The sequence below is a fragment of the Pan paniscus genome, chromosome 8, assembly GCF_029289425.2.
Source record: "Pan paniscus chromosome 8, NHGRI_mPanPan1-v2.0_pri, whole genome shotgun sequence".
Classification (NCBI taxonomy): Eukaryota; Metazoa; Chordata; class Mammalia; order Primates; family Hominidae; genus Pan; species Pan paniscus.
Genome location: NC_073257.2, coordinates 109,292,107 through 109,309,775, shown reverse-complemented (window position 1 = coordinate 109,309,775; position 17,669 = coordinate 109,292,107). Strand labels below are relative to the sequence as shown.

The window sequence follows — 17,669 nt, the reverse complement described above, 5'->3', positions numbered from 1 at the left end:
GTGGACAGGAGAAACAGGATCAGGGAATTGTTATTTAAAAAGATACTTGCTCTTCATGAACATTGTCTAGAGGCATGCAGAATGGGCCAGCGTGTGACATACCGTCGTAGGCCTCTAGTGAGAAACTCTAACTAAACTAGGCTGTCCTGAACCCCTGGTAATAGAATCGTTTACCTTTATGCCAAGAAGGTTGGGAAAGCACCAAAATCTTCACGTGGTGTGTGTCCAGGCAGACTTTCAGGAGCTCGTGCTGTGAGATCTAAAGTTGTTATTTGATAGTCCAAAACAAAAGGCATGTCTATAGGGCCTGCAATGCTTCCCTGGTTCCATGTGTGCTCAGTGTGTTCATGACAGAATCAAGTGTACTTTCCTTATTGAGGAGCAGAAAATCATTGTGAAAGTGTTGAAGGCAAAAGCAGAGTCAGAAAGCTCTATTGAAAATGAAACTTTTTTGGCCTGGTGCGGTGGTTCACACCTATAATCCCAGCACTTTGGGTGGCCGAGGCAGGCAGATCAAGAGGTCAGGAGATCGAGACCCTCCTGGCCAACATGGTGAAACCCCGTCTCTACTAAAAATATAAAAATTAGCTGGGTAGGCTACATGCTGTGGCTCATGCCTGTAATACCAGCACTTTGGGAGGCTGAGGTGGGCAGATCACCTGAGGTCAGGAGTTCGAGACCAAACTGGCCAACATGGTGAAACCCCGTCCCTACTAAAAACACAAAAATTAGCTGGGCATGGTGGCAGGCGCCTGTAATTCAGCTACTCAGGAGGCTGAGGCAGGAGAATTGCTTGAACCCAGTAGGCGGAGGTGGCAGTGAGCTGAGATCGTGCCATTGCACTTACAGCCCTGTCAACAGTGCAAGACTCCGTCTCAAAAAAAAAAAAAAAAGAAAGAAAATGAAACTTGTTTTGAGTAATAAAAATTAAAAGTCATGGCTGGACGCAGTGGCTCATACCTGTAATCCCAGCACTTTTTTGGAGGCTGAGGCAGGAGGATTGCTTGCGGCCAGGAGTTGGAGACCAGCCTGGCCAACATGGTGAAACCCAATCTCTACTAAAAATACAAAATTAGCCAGGTGTAGTGGTACATGCCTGTAATCCCAGCTACTTGGGAGGCTGAGGCAGGAGAATCACTTGAACACAGGATGTGGAGGTTGCAGTGAGCCAAGATCAAGCCACTGCAGTCCAGCCTGGGCAACAGAGTGAGACTCCATCTCAATAAATAAATAAGTAATAAAGTAAAAAATAAAAAACCTTGATTCTTTAAGATGAAAAAGTTCTTGAGATTGGTTGCACAACAATGTGAGTATACTTGGCTGGGTGTGGTGACACACACCTATAATCCCAGCACTTTGGGAGGCTGAGGCAGGTGGACTGTTGAGCCCAGGAGTTCGAAACCAGCCTGGGCAACATGGCAAAACCTTGTCTCTACAAAAAAATACAAAAATGAGCTAGGCGTGGTGGCATGCACCTGTAGTCCCAACTACTTGGGAGGTAGAGGTTGCAGTGAGCCTAATTGTGCCACTACACTCCAGCTTGGGTGACGAGTGAGACCCTGTCTCCAAAAAAAGAAAAAAAAAAACCCCACAACATGAATATACTTAACAGTACTGAATGATGTACCGAAAAAAATCGTTGAAATGGTGTGTTGTTTTTTTCCTTTTTGAGACAGAGTCTCGCTCTGTTGCCCAGGCTGGAGTGCAGTGGCACCACCTCCTCCCACTGCAACTCCACCTCCTGGGTTCACACCATTCTCGTGCCTCAGCCTGTCAAGTAGCTGGGACTACAGGCGCCCGCCACCACGTCTGGCTAATTGTTTGTATTTTTAGTAGAGACCGGGTTTCACTGTGTTAGCCAGGATGGTCTCGATCTCCTGACCTCATGATCCACCCGCCTCGGCCTCCGAAACTGCTGGGATTACAGGCATGAGCCACTGCGTCCGGCCGAAATGATGTTTTATCTTATGTGTATTTTACCACAATTAGAAATTTATTTATTTATTTATTTATTTTTGAGACAGAGTTTCGCTCTTGTTGCCCAGGCTGGAGTGCAATGGTGCAATCTCAGCTCACCGCACCCTCCACCTCCCGGGTTCAAGTGATTCTCCTGCCTTGGCCTCCCAAGTAGCTGGGATTACAGGCGGGTGCCATCACGCCCAGCTAATTTTGTATTTTTAATAGATACAGGGTTTCTCCAAGTTTGTCAGGCTGGTCTCAAACTCCCGACCTCAGGTAATCTGCCCACCTTGGCCTCCCATAGTGCTGGGATTACAGGCATGAGCCACCATGCCTGGCCAGAAATTTTAAAATACAATTTAAAAGATACTTGTGTATCAGGTGGCATTCTACAACATAAAGTCCTGGGTGACTGCGTCATTATACCAGGGAGTGTGAGTGTTGGCCCCTAGAAGGGGCATTCCTGGAGCAGTGAGTGGCAGAAGGGAGGGAAGGAGTAGTTGGCCCCAGGCTTTCTGGAGATGTGAACTGCCAGGGGAGGTGGAGAGAGGATTGGTGTGAGTTTAGGAGTGGGTAGTGGGAAGGTGAGGGAGGCAGGGATCCCGGGTGGAAAGCACACTGAGCTGGCTGATAAGGTGGGTGCCTGTTCTGACTTTGTTGCTCACTTTCTGAGTGACTATGCCACCAGCGCCCCTTGCCCTGTCCTCCTTAGTACCACGAGGGGCTGCACCAGCTGCTCTTCAGGGACCCTCTGGGGTGACCATCTCTGTTCTTTCCCACAGTGTTCCCAGCCCTGTGCTTATTAAGAAGTTCTCTGATACCTCCAAAGCCTTCATGGATATCATGTCAGCTCAGGCCAGCAGCGGATCCACCTCTGTCCTCCGATGGGTTAGTGTCTGGGGTTTAGTTTCTCATCTGGCGACTCCCAGAGCCTGTCTGATTTGGTGATGCTTGGATGTTCCCTGAGAGGGGTTTAGGCACCCTGGGGACCTCAGACAGATGTGATTTTCTGGAGTCAGTGAGAACCTGGGCTCTTTTCCCTCCTGGCCGAGGCTGGTGGAACTGAGGGACTCTGACTTTCTTCCAGGTCCTTTCCTGCCTGGCCACCCTTCTGCGGAAGCAAGACCTGGAGGCCTGGGGCTACCCCGTGACCCTTCAGGTGTACCATGGGCTGCTGAGCTTCACGGTGCATCCCAAGCCCAAGGTGAGACTACTAGATCCCTAGAAAATGGGGCAAGGGGACAGCCACCACTCGGCCCAGTGCAGCCCAGACTTGGCTAGCTGAGTGGCACTGGGGAGCTTGCCCTGAGTACTGGCTTCTGCTTTCTGCTTCTGAGGCACCATGCATTTAGATGCAGAAGGCAGGGCGGCTCTTCCTCCTCCAGGAGGCTGTTCCCTGTCAGCCCTATCTGAGTCTCTGGTGCCTCGTCAGCCATTGCCCTGTTGACGTGGACTCTCCCCGTATGTCTATTTACCTCGGCAGGGAGGGTGGCATAGTTGGGGGAGTCACACAGACCTGAGTTGGATCCTGAATTCACTGCTCGAGGTGTGACCTTGGGCAAGTTACTTAATCTCTCTGAGCCTCAACTTCCTGACTATGAAATAGAGATAATTGGCTGAATGTGGTGGCTCACGCCTGTAATCCCAGCACTTTGGGAGGCCAAAGTGGGAGGATCATTTGAGGTCAGGAGTTTGAAACCAGCCTGGCCAACATAGTGAAACCTCGACTCTACTAAAAATATAAAAATTAGCCAGGCGTGGTGGTGGGTGCTTGTAATCCCAGCTACTCGGGAGGCTGAGGCAGGAGAATCGCTTGAACCCAGGAGGCAGAGGTTGCAGTGAGCCAAGATTGCACCACTGCACTCCAGCCTGGGCAACAGAACGAGACTCCATCTCAAAAGAAAAAAAAAGAAATAGAGATAATCACACCTACTTTGCTACAGAGTTGTGGGGAGACTCCAGTGTTCCCCACAGGCCTGGTGCACCTCCTGGCTCACGGCAGGTACTTGGTAAGTGATGGTTCCCCACTGTTTCCTCTGGAAATTTAGGGCAGCAGGTGGTAACAATAACAGTCACGTAATCACTCCCAGTGCTAAGCACCGTCAGCCCAGATGGTCTCATGCCCCCTTCCCTCGGTGCTCACATGATCTTTTCCTCACCTTCAGCTCTCGCTGCAGTGGCACTTCACTGCGGTGACACTTTCCTGACCACTGTATAAAAAGTAGCAGCCCCTTGGCTGGGCGCGGTGGCTCACGCCTGTAATCCCAGCACTTTGGGAGGCCGAGGTGGGCGGATCACGAGGTCAGGAGATCGAGACCATCCTGGCTAACATAGTGAAACCCCGTCTCTACTAAAAATACAAAAAATTAGCTGGACGTGGTGGCGGGCGCCTGTAGTCCCAGCTGCTCGGGAGGCTGAGGCAGGAGAATGGCGTGAACCTGGGAGGCGGAGCTTGCAGTGAGCCGAGATCCGCCACTGCACTCCGCCTGGGCTACAGAGCAAGACTCTGTCTCAAACAAACAACAACAACAACAACAACAACAACAAAAGTAGCAGCCCCTGCTTGGTTATCTGCAAAGTACTTTTTAACCTTCTGTTATGTATTTGTTTTCTGCCTCCCAGCTGGAAGGGGAGTTGCCTGCTGTTCAGTGCCAGTTTGCCAGGACCTAGAACAGTGCCTGGCTTGGTGGACACACAGTGTTTGCCGGATGATTAAGTGAATGAAGAAACCCCTGTTTTCAAGATGATATTGAAACTCAGAAATTAAGTAGTTGGGCTTGCTTAAGGCCATTTGGTGAGTTAGTTGTAGAGCAGGGATTTCAACTGAGGTTTGTCTTGCTTCACAGCTCAGGATTCTGTACACATGAAGGCCCTGGTGTAGCACTGGATCTATAGTAGTCAGATCATCATTGGATCTGTATTTCAGCCAAAGCTAATTGGTTGGTGCTTGTGCCGGACACCCAAGATGCTGGTGGAACGCTGATCTGGCCTTGTCTCCTGCTCTCCTTGCCCTTCAGATCCGGAAGGCTGCCCAGCATGGAGTATGCTCAGTCCTCAAGGGCAGTGAATTCATGTTTGAAAAGGCCCCTGCCCATCATCCTGCTGCCATTTCCACTGCCAAGTTCTGCATCCAGGAGATTGAGAAGTCTGGAGGTGGGGAACCCAAATGGAGGGCAGGTGGATGGGAGGCAGTGGCTGGCAGAGCAGGACAGGGCCTGCAGTAGGGCGGGGCTGGTGTCTCAATTCCCCTTCTGTATACCAGGCTCCAAGGAGGCCACCACCACGCTACACATGCTGACGCTGCTGAAGGACCTGCTGCCCTGCTTCCCGGAAGGCCTGGTGAAGAGCTGCAGTGAGACTCTCCTCAGGGTCATGACCTTGAGCCATGTGGTGAGCTCAGGCCCAAAAGCTGGAGAAAGGGGGGCCTGCAGTGGTGGCATTTGGGGAACTCACTGGTCAGTCAAAATGCAGGGCCTGGGGTCTCCCTCCCTGACTGTGTTCTTAAGCTAAAACCAACAGCACTACGTTACTCTGTGGTGTTTGGCTAGGCCAGGCCATATCAGAGTCCCCTTCCAGATGGAAGCTGACCTCAGAGATCAGGTCAGAGTCAGGGTGGATCTGTAGTGGGCTGGTAAACCCTCCTTCTGCACCAGCTCTATGTATCCTATACCAATTTTTTTTTTTTTTTTTTTTTTTTTGAGACCGAGTTTTGCTCTTGTTGCCCAGCTGGAGTGCAATGGCGCGATCTTGGCTCACTGCAACCTCTGGCTCCCGGGTTCAAGCGATTCTTCTGCCTCAGCCTCCCAAGTAGCTGGGATTACAGGCATGCACCACCACACCCAGCTAATTTTTTGTATTTTTAGTAGAGATGGGGTTTCTCCATGTTGATCAGGCTGGTCTTGAACTCCCATCCTCAGGTGATCCGCCCGCCTCAACCTCCCAAAGTTCTGGGATTACAGGCGTGAGCCACTGCGCCCGGTCGAGTTTTTTTTTTAGCAGCTTTAAAGACACATGAAAAATGATTTCCTGTATTTCTACCATTTCTAGCACAATTCTGTAAATCTTTATACAGTCAGCTCTTTGTATGTGTGGTTCCCACAGCCATAAATTCAACCAACCTTGGATTGAAAATATTTGGAAACTGGGCATGGCTGCACGCGCCTATAATCCCAGATGCTTGGGAGGTGGAAGTGGGAGGATTGCTTGAGCCCAGGAGGTTGAGGCTGTAGTGAGCCATGGTCATGCCACTGCACTCCAGCTTGGGCAACAGAGCAAGAACCCCGTGTCAAAAAAGAAAAGGAAAGAAAGAAAAAGAAAATAAAATATTCAGGAAAAAGAAAATGGTTGGTTGCTTCTGTACTGAACATGTACAGTTTTTTTTCCTTGTCATTATTCCTTAGACAACAGAGTGTAGCAACTATTTACATAGCATTTATATTGTTTTACGTATTATAAGTAATCCAGGTGATTTAAAGTGTATGGGAGGATGCGTGTAGGTTATATGGAAATACTACACCATTTAATATAGAGACTTGAGCATTGGTAGATTTTTATGTCCATGGGGGGTCCTGGAACCAATCCCCCACAGATACCCCCGCCAACTCACTGTGTGTTCTCTCTTTTTTTTGTGTGTGTGTGATGGAGTCTCGCTCTGTCGCCCAGGCTGGAGTGCAGTGGCGTGGTCTCGGCTCACTGCAAACTCTGCCTTCCGGGTTCACGCCATTCTCCTGCCTCAGCCTCCTGAGTAGCTGGGACTATAGGCGCCCGCCACCACACCTGACTAGTTTTTTGTATTTTTAGTAGACACGGGGTTTCACCGTGTTAGCCAGGATGGTCTCGATCTCCTGACCTCGTGATCCACTCACCTCGGCCTCCCAAAGTGCTGGGATTACAGATGTGAGCCTCTGCACCCGGCCTTGTATATTCTCTTGTAGTGTTTATTTACATACATATTTTTTAAATTGTAAAATATAAATAATATGATCATTGTTTAAAAGGGAAAAACAATTCAGAAGTGTATAAAGTAAAAATCTCCTTCCCTCCAAATCCTGTTTCCTAAGGTAGACAATGCAAATAACTTTCTGGGTATCCTTTCAGACATTTTCTCTTTGGATAAACAAATATACATGATAAAACATGTAAAGGCCAGGTGCAGTGGCTCACACCTGTAACCTTAGCACTTGGGAGGCTAAGGCAGGAGGCAAGGAATTTGAGACCAGCTTGGGCAACATAGTGAGACGAGACTCTGTCTTTATAAAAATTAAAAAATTGGCCAGGCACAGTGGCATGCACCTGTATTGGTTTCACCCCTGTATCCAGCAACGGAGCAAGATTCTGTCTCAAAAAAAAAAAAAAAATACAGCTGTAACAGACCGTTTATAGCCTGCTTTTTTGGCTGTTATGTTAAAACCATTTTGTTAATGTTTCTATCTTTGTTTAAGACATTTAAAGCTTTTTCAGTGGCTTCCATGTCTTACTAAGGTGGCAGTCCTTAGGGTGTCTCTGTGTGGGGGGCATGTGTGAGGTTCAGGGGGCCCTCAACTCCCTAGCACACGGGTGGAGTTAAGGGGTCCAGGGCCAGCCGTGGGCTTTGTAGTTCCTTTCTAAGCCTGTGTGTCCCCCTCCAGCTGGTGACAGCCTGTGCCATGCAGGCCTTTCACAGCCTCTTCCACGCCAGGCCTGGCCTGAGCACCCTGTCAGCAGAGCTCAACGCCCAGATCATCACGGTGAGGCCTGTTGGTGGGATGTGGGGGCATTAGGTGGGGGGTGGTGCCTTGGGAGGCTGTGCTGGGGGCACTGGCCTTGCACCTTGTCTACAGAGTGAGGTTGGCTGGGCTGGGTTGTCCTAGTGGAAGAGGCCAGTAGAAGGGGAAGGAAGATTGGAGTCCAGCCATCAAATTCACATCAGTGTCCCCAGGAGCTGGGACCTTGACCCTTGACCTAGTTAACTTTAATGAACTGTTTCAGCATGGTCTCGTGGTGCTCATAGATACCTTGAGCAGGGCTCTTGGCCTTAGAGGTCTGTGGATGGATATTGGGAGGGGGGAATCAGATCCCCCAAATTGTTAGCAAAATGTACGTTTTTTTTTTCCAAAGAAGGCCTCTGGCTTTTGTCAGACTCACAAAGGAGTGTGTGACCCATGATACTCCGCTGCTCCTAGAGGCTGTTCTCCCAAAGAATTAGAGCTGGGAGGGCTTCGTGGAGAAGGGAAAGGCAGGAGCTGGGAAAGTCAAGGGGGCTGTGAGTGCTAGGGTCACAAGCACTGTCCCCAGGACATTGCTGGTGCCAGGATGGGAAGGGGTCATCATCACTGGGCTATTGCAGACCCTGCATGCTCAGTCACCTGCTTATTCCCACCTTTAGGCCCTGTACGACTATGTTCCCAGTGAGAATGATTTACAACCCCTACTAGCCTGGCTTAAGGTCATGGAGAAAGCCCACATCAACCTGGTGAGGTACGGATGAAGGAGGGGTGCTTAGGGCCTCTGTCCAGGCTGCCGAGGTGGGGGGTCCTCAGGGCCTTCATCCTGGCTGCCAAGGTTGGGGGGGTCCTTAGGGCCTGTGTCCAGGCTGCCAAGGTGGGGGGTCCTCAGGGCCTCTGTCCCGGCTGAGGTTGCGGGGTCCTTAGGGTCTCCGTCCTAGCTGCTGAGGTTGCAGAGTTCTCAGAGCCTCTGTCCAGGCTGCCGAGATTGGGGGTCCTCAGGGTCTCCGTCCTGGCTGCCGAGGTTGGGGGTCCTCAGGGTCTCCGTCTAGGCAGCCGAGGTTGGGGGTACTTAAGGCCTTCATCCTGGCTGCTGAGGTTATGGAGTTCTCAGGGCCTCTGTCCAGGCTGCCAAAGTGGGGGAATCCTTAGGGCCTCCGTCCAGACTGCCGAAGTTGGGGGTCCTCAGGGCCACCATCCTGGCTGCCAAGGTTGGGGGGTCTTTAGGACCTCTGTCCAGGCTGCCAAGGTGGGGGGTCCTCAGGGCCTCCCTCCAGGCTGCAGAGGTTGGGGGTCCTCAGGGCCTCCGTCCTGGCTGCTGAGGTTGTGGAGTTCTCAGGGCCTCTGTCCTGGCTGCCAAGGTTCGGGGTGCTCAGGGCCTGCGTCTGGTTGCTGAGGTTGGGGGTGCTCAGAGCCTCCATCCTGGCTGCTGAGGTTGGGGATGCTCAGGGCCTCTGGCCTGGCTGCTGAGGTTGGGGGTGCTCAGGGCCTCCGTCCTGGTTGCTGAGGTTGGGGGTGCTCAGGGCCTCCGTCCTGGCTGCTGAGGTTGGGGGTGCTCAGGGCCTCCGTCCTGGCTGCCGGAGGTGGAGGGGACGTGAGCCGGAGGCTGGAGAGGCTGTTCAGCCTCCTGGGGCCTGACGGCATCTCCATGTCAAGTGAGCTACAGAGCAGCTCTTGTTTTTATGAGGCACGGGGTAGGACAGTGCAGCTCGTTCTGACAGGGTCTGATTCCTGCCAGAGCGTTTGCCAGCCAGCCGGGAGGAGCAGCAAGGTGGGCTGCGAGCCCTGCGTCCCAGGTTGAGGCCTGAGTTTCACCCTGCCTCTTGCCGCTCCCTGGCTGTGTCTTCCTGTGCACTCAGTTTCCTGGCCATGGGATATGCTTTCTGCGGCTCCACTCCACTCTCGCCTGGACTGGCGGCTCCCTTCTCCAGGTTCCATAGTCCCGTGAACCGACTTTCTGCTTTGTGTCTGCATACTTTCAGGGTTCGGGCTTGGCCACTTAATAGTAATTCCACTTTTCTGGAATAAGGCTGAGAAGAAACAGTATACAGTAACCAGTTGGTAACCTGCATGGAGGGAGGCAAGGGTCTCTTAGGCCTCGTGGCTCTCTTTTGCTGGGTTTGTCTTCTCAGCTGAAGGGTTCCCACGGCCTGCCCTCACCCAGGCAGCCTGCTGTCACCCAGGCGTGTGCCAAACACTGTTCATCTGTGTTTCCTTTCACTAGTCACAGCAACCCCATGAGGAAGGGTTTAGCCCCAATTTATAAGCCAGAAACAAAGGCTCTGTGAGTGAGCTAGTCACACAGCCCTGATGAGTAAGGCCAGGTCTCGGGCCCAGGTCTGCCCAGCCCACGTTCTTTTTCCTGCATCAAACTGCCTTTACTGGGAGGTGTACAAAAATGGCAAAATCACCCCATTCACCACTTCTCAGGCTTCAGCCCGCAGGAGCACACCCACAGTTAGGCCCCAGTGTGCGTCCCGGGTTGCTTATCATCGTACTCTAGGTAACATATAAAAACTGGAAGCAAGCTAAATGTCCCACAGAGAGGTGAAATATAAACAATGAAGTACTGTGCAGCCATTAGAAACAATCAAAGTGGGCCTGGCACAGTAGCTCACACTTATAATCCTAGCACTTTAGGAGACCGAGATGGGCAGATCACTTGAGGCCAGGAGTTTGAGACTAGCCTGGCCAAAATGGCGAAACCCCATCTTTACTAAAAATACAAAAATTATCTGGGTGTGGTGGTACACACCTGTAATCCCAGCTACTTGGGAGGCTGAGGCACGAGAATCGCTTGAACCTGTGGGGTGGAGGTTGCAGTGAACTGAGATCGCACCACTGTACTCCAGCCTGGGTGACAGGGTGAGACCCTATCTCAAAAAAAAAAAATAGAAACAATCAAAGTGGTTGTATGTGCACTTATATGGAAAGAACTCCAAGATATATTGGGGAAAAAGCAAGACATAGAATAGCAGGTATGATGTGATTGTTTCTCTATGTATACTCTGGAACCACATTGCTAAGGGTGTGAATCCTGACCCCATTACCAAGCTGGGTGGCCTTGGGCAAGTTATTTGACTTCTCTGTGTCATTCCTCATCTATAAAATGGAAAAATAATAGGATTTATCTCATTAGTTGTTACAAGGTTTAAATGAATGTATGTTGTATCAGTGATTGGTATATGATAAGAGTTACATAAATGCTACCAGGCCAGGTGCAGTGGCTCACGCCTGTAATCACAGGGCTTTGGGAGGCCAAGGCAGGAGGATCACTTGAGGCCAGAAGGTCGAGACTAGCCTGGGAAACACAGTGAGATCCTGTCTCTACAAAAAAAGATTAGCTGAGCATGGTGGCATGTGCCTATAGCCCCAGCTATCAGGAGGCTGAGGTGGGAGGATCACTTGAGCCCAGGAGGTTGAGACTCCGTGAGCTATGATTGTACCACTGCAAAAAAAAGTTAGCAGAAGTTACTGTTTTTATGTTTGTGCATTTTAGAACTTCTGGAAGGGTATTTAAGAAACTTAACCTTGATTTTCCCCTGGAAGTGCATATAAGGGTCAGGCCAGAAGGGTGAGTTAGGGAAGGCATGCCCTTCATTTTACACCTTGAAGACCTGTTTGAATTTTTTACCACATATAGTTATTACTTGAACGATAGTGCCTTTTTAAAAACCACCCACCAGAAGGGCCCTACGGAACCCTGCAGATCAGTGGGTTTGTGACTGTTTTCAGAGCTGGGCCATCTCAGCCCTGAGCCCTGGTTGCCCGGGTCCCCAGGGCTCAGGCCAGGCCCCACAGAAACCTTTTGTCTTGACAGGTTGCAGTGGGACCTGGGGCTAGGCCACCTCCCTCGCTTTTTTGGAACTGCGGTGACCTGCCTCCTTTCCCCACACTCGCAAGTGGTGACCGCTGCTACGCAGAGCCTCAAGGTACTGCAACTTTAGCTGAGGAAGCAGAGAGCACAGGGGGTTCTATGGGCTGCCCTGTCTTTCCCAGCACTGGCCCCAGGCTACCAGCTCGGGCCCAGAGAGGCCGCTCTCAAAATGGGAGATAGGTTTCTTCGAAGCTTTCTTAGACTCCCAGGAAACTGTTGCCTGGGAGGGGAGAGTGGTCCTGGGGGGCTGCCTTGGGCCCAGAAAGCCTGTGGCCTCTCTTTGCAGGAGATCCTGAAGGAATGCGTGGCTCCCCACATGGCCGACATTGGCTCCGTGACCTCCTCGGCCTCAGGCCCTGCCCAATCTGTTGCCAAGATGTTCAGGTGAGGATATGGGGTCCATGTTAGGAAGGGATGGTGGTACCTTGAGGAAAGTTCTATATAATACGAATGCTCCACTGTCCACCTACTATGGGCCAGGCCTGCAGTGGCAGTGCTTTATGGGATTGCAGGCTGCTTATTGAACATCTGCCGGAGCAGCTACTGTGGACTTGAGCGCCTGCCACGTTTTAGCCACACCTCACCTCTTGGTTTCCTAGAGGTTTCCCCATCTGAAGTTGGGTCAGATAACTACCTCATCGGTTTTTCTTTAAGCACTAGCATTATCTAAATTAAACTCTTAACATAGGGAGTGTGGGCATGTCACAAATGTTAGTTCTCTTCTGTTGTCTCTCCTGGGGCCCCATTCTTGCTGGCCAGCTAGCGTCTGTAGCTCAGGGTGCTGGCCGTTGACTTTCTCTGGTGGGGGGCACAGGGTGGTGTGACCGTGGCCCTGACTGTGCCACCTCCTTGGCAGGGCAGTGGAGGAGGGCCTGACGTACAAATTCCATGCGGCCTGGAGCTCCGTGTTGCAGCTGCTGTGTGTCTTCTTCGAGGCATGTGGGAGACAGGCCCACCCTGTGACGAGAAAGGTGAGTGCGGAGCGGCTGGGGCCAGGGCAGGAAGTGGTGCTGGCCCTTGGACTATGGGCTCCTGGAGGGCACATGTCTCTGTTATCTCTGCACCCTGCTCCACACCCCACCCTGACAGGGCCATAGCAGGTGCCCCATGCAGTATCCCCTGGAAGGTGACTGGGCCAACAAGGGAGGGGCAGGAAAAAGGGTGGCAGTCCCCCCACCTGCTCACTAGTCTTTGCTGGAGTTACTGGTTTTGAAACTTAGGGAGTCTATTTGCTTTCCCTTACCCCCACCCCTTATCTTTTAAATTTTAATTATCTAAGTTTCCTATAACCAGTGAGTATAGCATTGATGTTCTAAACAGCCCTAGGTCCCAGGGAGTTTCCTCCAGTCCAGGGTTAACCATTTAAGGATCAGGGATCACTCAGGGATCCTGAGCAGACCCTAGTCCAGGAGAGAGTGGGGGCCTGAGGACAGCCCCCAGACTGGTCCCGCATCAGCAGAGACAGCAGCTCCTGGCCTTGTGGGGCCTTCCTCACTGACTCCCTCCCATTGCTGGAAAAAAGGAACCCTGGTGGGAGGACAGGGTCTCCGTCAAGAGGCCTGGCCTGAGCCCTGATAAATTAGGTTGACCAGTTTGGCTTTATACAAGAGGCCAAGCAGGGCCTTGAAAGTGTGGCTGGGGGAGGGCTGTGGCCATAGTGAACCCAAGGGTGCACCTCTGTCTCCTCAGCGCCTGCTGATTTGCTAATTGTTGCATGCAGACAAGATACATTTGTCCCATTTTCGAAGATAAATTGGAAATCTACATTTGTGTGTGAAACTTTCTGATTTTTACATGTTGTTAAATGTAACAGAATTTTGTAAAATCCTAGGCCCTGGGATTTTACAGTCACCAGTGGTTAATTGGGTTCTCAGTCTGTACCCTCTGGTGTAGTGTTGAACCCAGGCCCAGAATTCTGGCCTCATCCTTCAGCGGGGTCTTGTCATGGGTCCCTGCTTTCGAGCATGTCTTGATGTGTGGTCACTCATCTCTGCTGCAGTGCCTCCAGTCCCTGTGTGACCTGCGCCTCTCCCCTCATTTCCCCCACACGGCGGCTCTTGACCAGGCAGTGGGGGCTGCGGTGACCAGTATGGGACCTGAGGTGGTGCTGCAGGCTGTGCCTTTGGAAATTGATGGCTCTGAGTAAGTGTGGCCCTGGCTGGCTTCCTGACAAGCCCCAGGCTTGTTCTCTCTCCTGGAAAGGATGTCTGCTGTTGTGGGCTAAAGTCTGTGTCAGTGCAGGGCTCAGCAGGAGGGGCCAGAGGAGGTCTCACTCTGTCCTGGGCTCAGTATGCTATGCACTGCCCTCAGGGCTGTCCCCTCATCCTCATTGGGTTCTTCCCATTCTCCTCCCAGGGAGACTCTGGATTTCCCACGGAGCTGGCTGCTGCCTGTCATCCGAGACCATGTTCAGGAAACGCGACTTGGTTTTTTCACCACCTACTTCTTGCCCCTGGCTAACACCCTGAAGAGCAAAGGTAGGAGAGACCCTTGCCTGTGTGTGACCTGAGGCTCCCCACAGTCCTGGAACCTCCACAGAAGGGATTGGGAAGGGTGCTGAGTCCCACACACCCAGCCTTCAAGACGTTTGGCAACATCCCTCTGCCGAGCAGGTGGCCAGCCAGTTCTCGAGCGCCTGTCTCCCTCCCTGCTGCTCCAAGGCGAGGCCAGGTGGCCCTCCCTGTGGCAGAGCTTGCCCTGTGAGACAGGAGCTGCCTCCACATGGAGCTGCCCCAACTGGGCCTTGTTCTTCCCCTCTGGATCACAGAGAACAGCTGTGCCCCTTCTTCCTCATGCAAGCCGTTGAGATCGATTTTGTAAAAATTTGTGATATGTTTGTTTATATGTATATATACTTTTATATACTTCTAGGTGTATTTATTTATTTATTTATTTTATTATTATTATTTTTTGAGACGGAGTTTTGCTCTTATTGCCCAGGCTGGAGCACAGTGGCGCAATCTCGGCTCACTGCAACCTCCGCCTTCCGGGTTCAAGTGATTCTCCTGCCTCAGCCTCCCGAGTAGCTGGGACTCCAGGCACCCACCACTGCACCTGGCTAATTTTTGTATTTTTAGTAGCGACAGGGTTTTGCCATGGCAGCCAGACTGGTCTCAAACTCCTGACCTCAGGTGATCTGCCTGCCTCGGCCTCCCAAAGTGCTGGGATTACAGATGTGAGCCACCGTGCCCAGCCAGGTGTATTTATATATATGAGTATATATGTATGTACACATACACAGTCACACGCCACATGACGTTTCAATGATGGTGGTCTCATAAGATGATAATACCGTATTTTACTGTACTTTTCAATGTTTACGTGTGTTTAGATATACACATACTTAGCATTGTATTACAGTTGCAGCACTCAGTACAGCAACATGCTGTCCAGGTTTGTAGCCTAGGAGCAATAGACTACACCACGTAGCCCAGGTGTGTAGGGGCTGTGCCATCTAGGTTTGTGTAAATACACTCTATGCTGTTCACACAATAAAATCACCTACCGATGGATTTTTCAGAACGCACCCTGTCAAGCGATGCATGACTGTAGATCATATGTATGTATTTGAAAATGATTACCCCAGAGGTGTTCTTTCTTCAGGCTGCACATCCCCAGTCCCCTGCCCCTCTCCTTTCAGGCATAGTTTCTTATCCTTCGTGATCATGGTCTCCTCTCTCTATTTATCTTCTAGTTTACTCCTGACCTGTGTTAGGCAGACTCAGGCCTACATGAGGATAGGCAGAGCATGGGGTTACATTGCTCAGCCTAGTGATGGCTTCAGAAGCTTTTCGTTTTCATTGGATTTTGTGGATTTTGAGGATGTAGGGCAGCATTGCTAAACTATTTCATCCGCTGTCTGTTTTTGTAAATAAATTTTCTTTTTCTTTTTCTTTTTTTTTTTTTTTGAGATGAAGTCTTGCTCTTGTCACCCAGGCTGGAGTGCAAAGGTGTGATCTCAGCTCACTGCAATCTCCGCCTCCTGGGTTCAAGAGAATCTCCTGCCTCAGCCTCCCGAGGAGCTGGGATTATAGGCACCTGCCACCACACCCAGCTAATTTTGTATTTTTAGTATAGATGGGGTTTCACCATGTTGGCCAGGCTGGTCTCGAACTCCTGACCTCAGGCGGTCCACCTGCCTCGGCCTACCAAAGTGTTGGGATTACAGGCGTGAGCCACTGTGCCAAGCCTGTACATAAAATTTTATTGGAACACAGACACATACACATTTATTCTTGCTCTGTCACCCAGGCTGGAGTGCAGTAGCACGATCTCAGTTCACTGCAACTGCCTCCCAGATTCAAGCGATTCTCCTGCCTTAGCCTCCCAAGTAGGTAGGACTACAGGCATGTGCCACCACACCTGGCTCACTTTTTAAAAATTTCTTGTATTTTTAGTGCAGATGGGGTTTCACCATGTTGGCCAGGCTGGTCTCAAACACTGACCTCAGAAAATCTGCCTGCCTCGGCCTCCCAAAGTGCTGGGAGTACAGGCATGAGCCACCATGGCCAGCCTGTCACACTACTTTTTAATGACAGAGTTATTGTGATAGAAATCATATGTACCGTGGGCTGGGCACAGTGGCTCACGCCTGTAATCCTAGCACTTGGGGAGGCCGAGGCGGGTGGATCACCTGAAGTCAGGAGCTTGAGACCAGCCTGGCCAACATGATGAAACCCCATCTCTACCAAAAATACAAAAATTAGCCAGGCATGGTGGTGGGTGCCTATAATCTCACCTACTTGGGAGGCTGAGGCAGGAGAACGCTTGGACTCTGGGGGGCGGAGGTTGCAGTGAGCCAAGATCGCGCCACTTCACTCCAGCCTGGGCAACACAGCGAGACTCTGTCTCAAAAAAAAAAAAAAAAAGAAAAGAAAGAAATCATATGGCCTGCCGAGCTTAAAGTACTGGTCCTTTTGCACAAAAAGTTGGCTGACTCCTGGTCTAGGGCAGTGGTTCTCAACAAGGAGGGTGATTTTGCTGCCTGTAGGACATTCAGCAATGCCTGGAGACATTTTTGGTTGTTACCGTTGGGGGATGGGTGCTCTGGCATCTAGTGGGTAGAGGCCAGGATGCTGCTAAGCACCCTGCAATGCACAGGACGACCTCACACAACAAAGAGTACTAGGCCCAAAATGTCCACATTGTCAAGACTGAGAAACCCTGCTCTAGGGCACAGTTTCCTGATTTCACACATGATCTTATAGAATATACAGGAAGTGCTTAAAGAAGAAAGTAAGGCCAAGCGCAGTGGCTCGTGCCTGTAATCTCAGCACTTTGGGAGGCTGAAGCGGGCAGATCATGAGGTCAGGAGTTCAAGACCAGCCTAAACAACATGGAGAAACCCTGTCTCTACTAAAAATACAAAAATTAGCTGGGCATGGTGGCACGCACCTGTAATCCCAGCTACTTGGGAGGCTGAGGCAGGACAATCGTTTGCACCCAGGAAGCAGAGGTTGCAGTGAGCCGAGATGACACCACTGCACTCCAGCCTGGGCGACATGAGCGAGACTTCATCTCAAAAAAAAAAAGAAAGTAAAAGCCATTCAGTCCTCCCACCCAGAAATTGTTACTACTCAAGTTTTTAATGTATTTTCCTTTGCTTTGTTTGGGTCGGTTTGTTTGTTTGTTTGTTTATTTTGAGACAGAGTCTTGCTCTGTTGCCCAGGCTGGAGTGCAGTGGTGTGATCTTGGCTCACTGCAACCTCCACCTCCCAGGTTTTCAAGCAATTCTGCCTCAGCCTCCTGAGTAGCTTGGTCTACAGGCGTGTACCATCACCCCTCGCTAATTTTTTTATTTTTAGTAGAGACAAGTTTTCGCCACGTTGGCCAGGCAGGTCTCGGACTCCTGGCCTCAAGTGATCCACCCGCCTTGGCCTCCCAAAGTGCTGGGATTACAGGTGTGAGCCACCATGTCTGGCTGCATTTTTTTCTGTGTAAAAATAGTATTGTATTTCTACTATGTTGGAATTAATGTGCACATATTAGTAACAAAGTTTTTCCTGATATTAAAAAGGAAAAATTTGTTCTATTTTCTATAGAAATATATGCCCATCAAAGAAAATACAGATGAACCCCCAAAATGAGGGTCATTACCATCATTAATGTTACCTATAAACCCTGGCATTATT

At 50.7% G+C, this 17,669-nt stretch overlaps 1 protein-coding gene and 1 pseudogene across 2 annotated transcripts in view; both read left to right on the top strand.

The window, feature by feature from the left end:
- The window catches only part of RRP12 (ribosomal RNA processing 12 homolog), a 67,275-nt gene that overhangs the window by 30,673 nt on the left and 18,933 nt on the right, over positions 1-17,669 (top strand). For both annotated transcript variants that reach the window (XM_055093246.1, XM_008950736.5), the window contains exons 6-16: positions 2,742-2,847; positions 3,047-3,163; positions 4,977-5,112; positions 5,222-5,349; positions 7,587-7,685; positions 8,324-8,415; positions 11,482-11,593; positions 11,825-11,922; positions 12,395-12,509; positions 13,538-13,680; positions 13,894-14,015. In XM_055093246.1, the coding sequence (XP_054949221.1) occupies positions 2,742-2,847; positions 3,047-3,163; positions 4,977-5,112; positions 5,222-5,349; positions 7,587-7,685; positions 8,324-8,415; positions 11,482-11,593; positions 11,825-11,922; positions 12,395-12,509; positions 13,538-13,680; positions 13,894-14,015 (1,268 nt within the window). The remainder of the gene's footprint in view (positions 1-2,741; positions 2,848-3,046; positions 3,164-4,976; positions 5,113-5,221; positions 5,350-7,586; positions 7,686-8,323; positions 8,416-11,481; positions 11,594-11,824; positions 11,923-12,394; positions 12,510-13,537; positions 13,681-13,893; positions 14,016-17,669) is intronic.
- On the top strand, positions 82-1,257 carry LOC106635190 (large ribosomal subunit protein eL34-like; annotated as a pseudogene).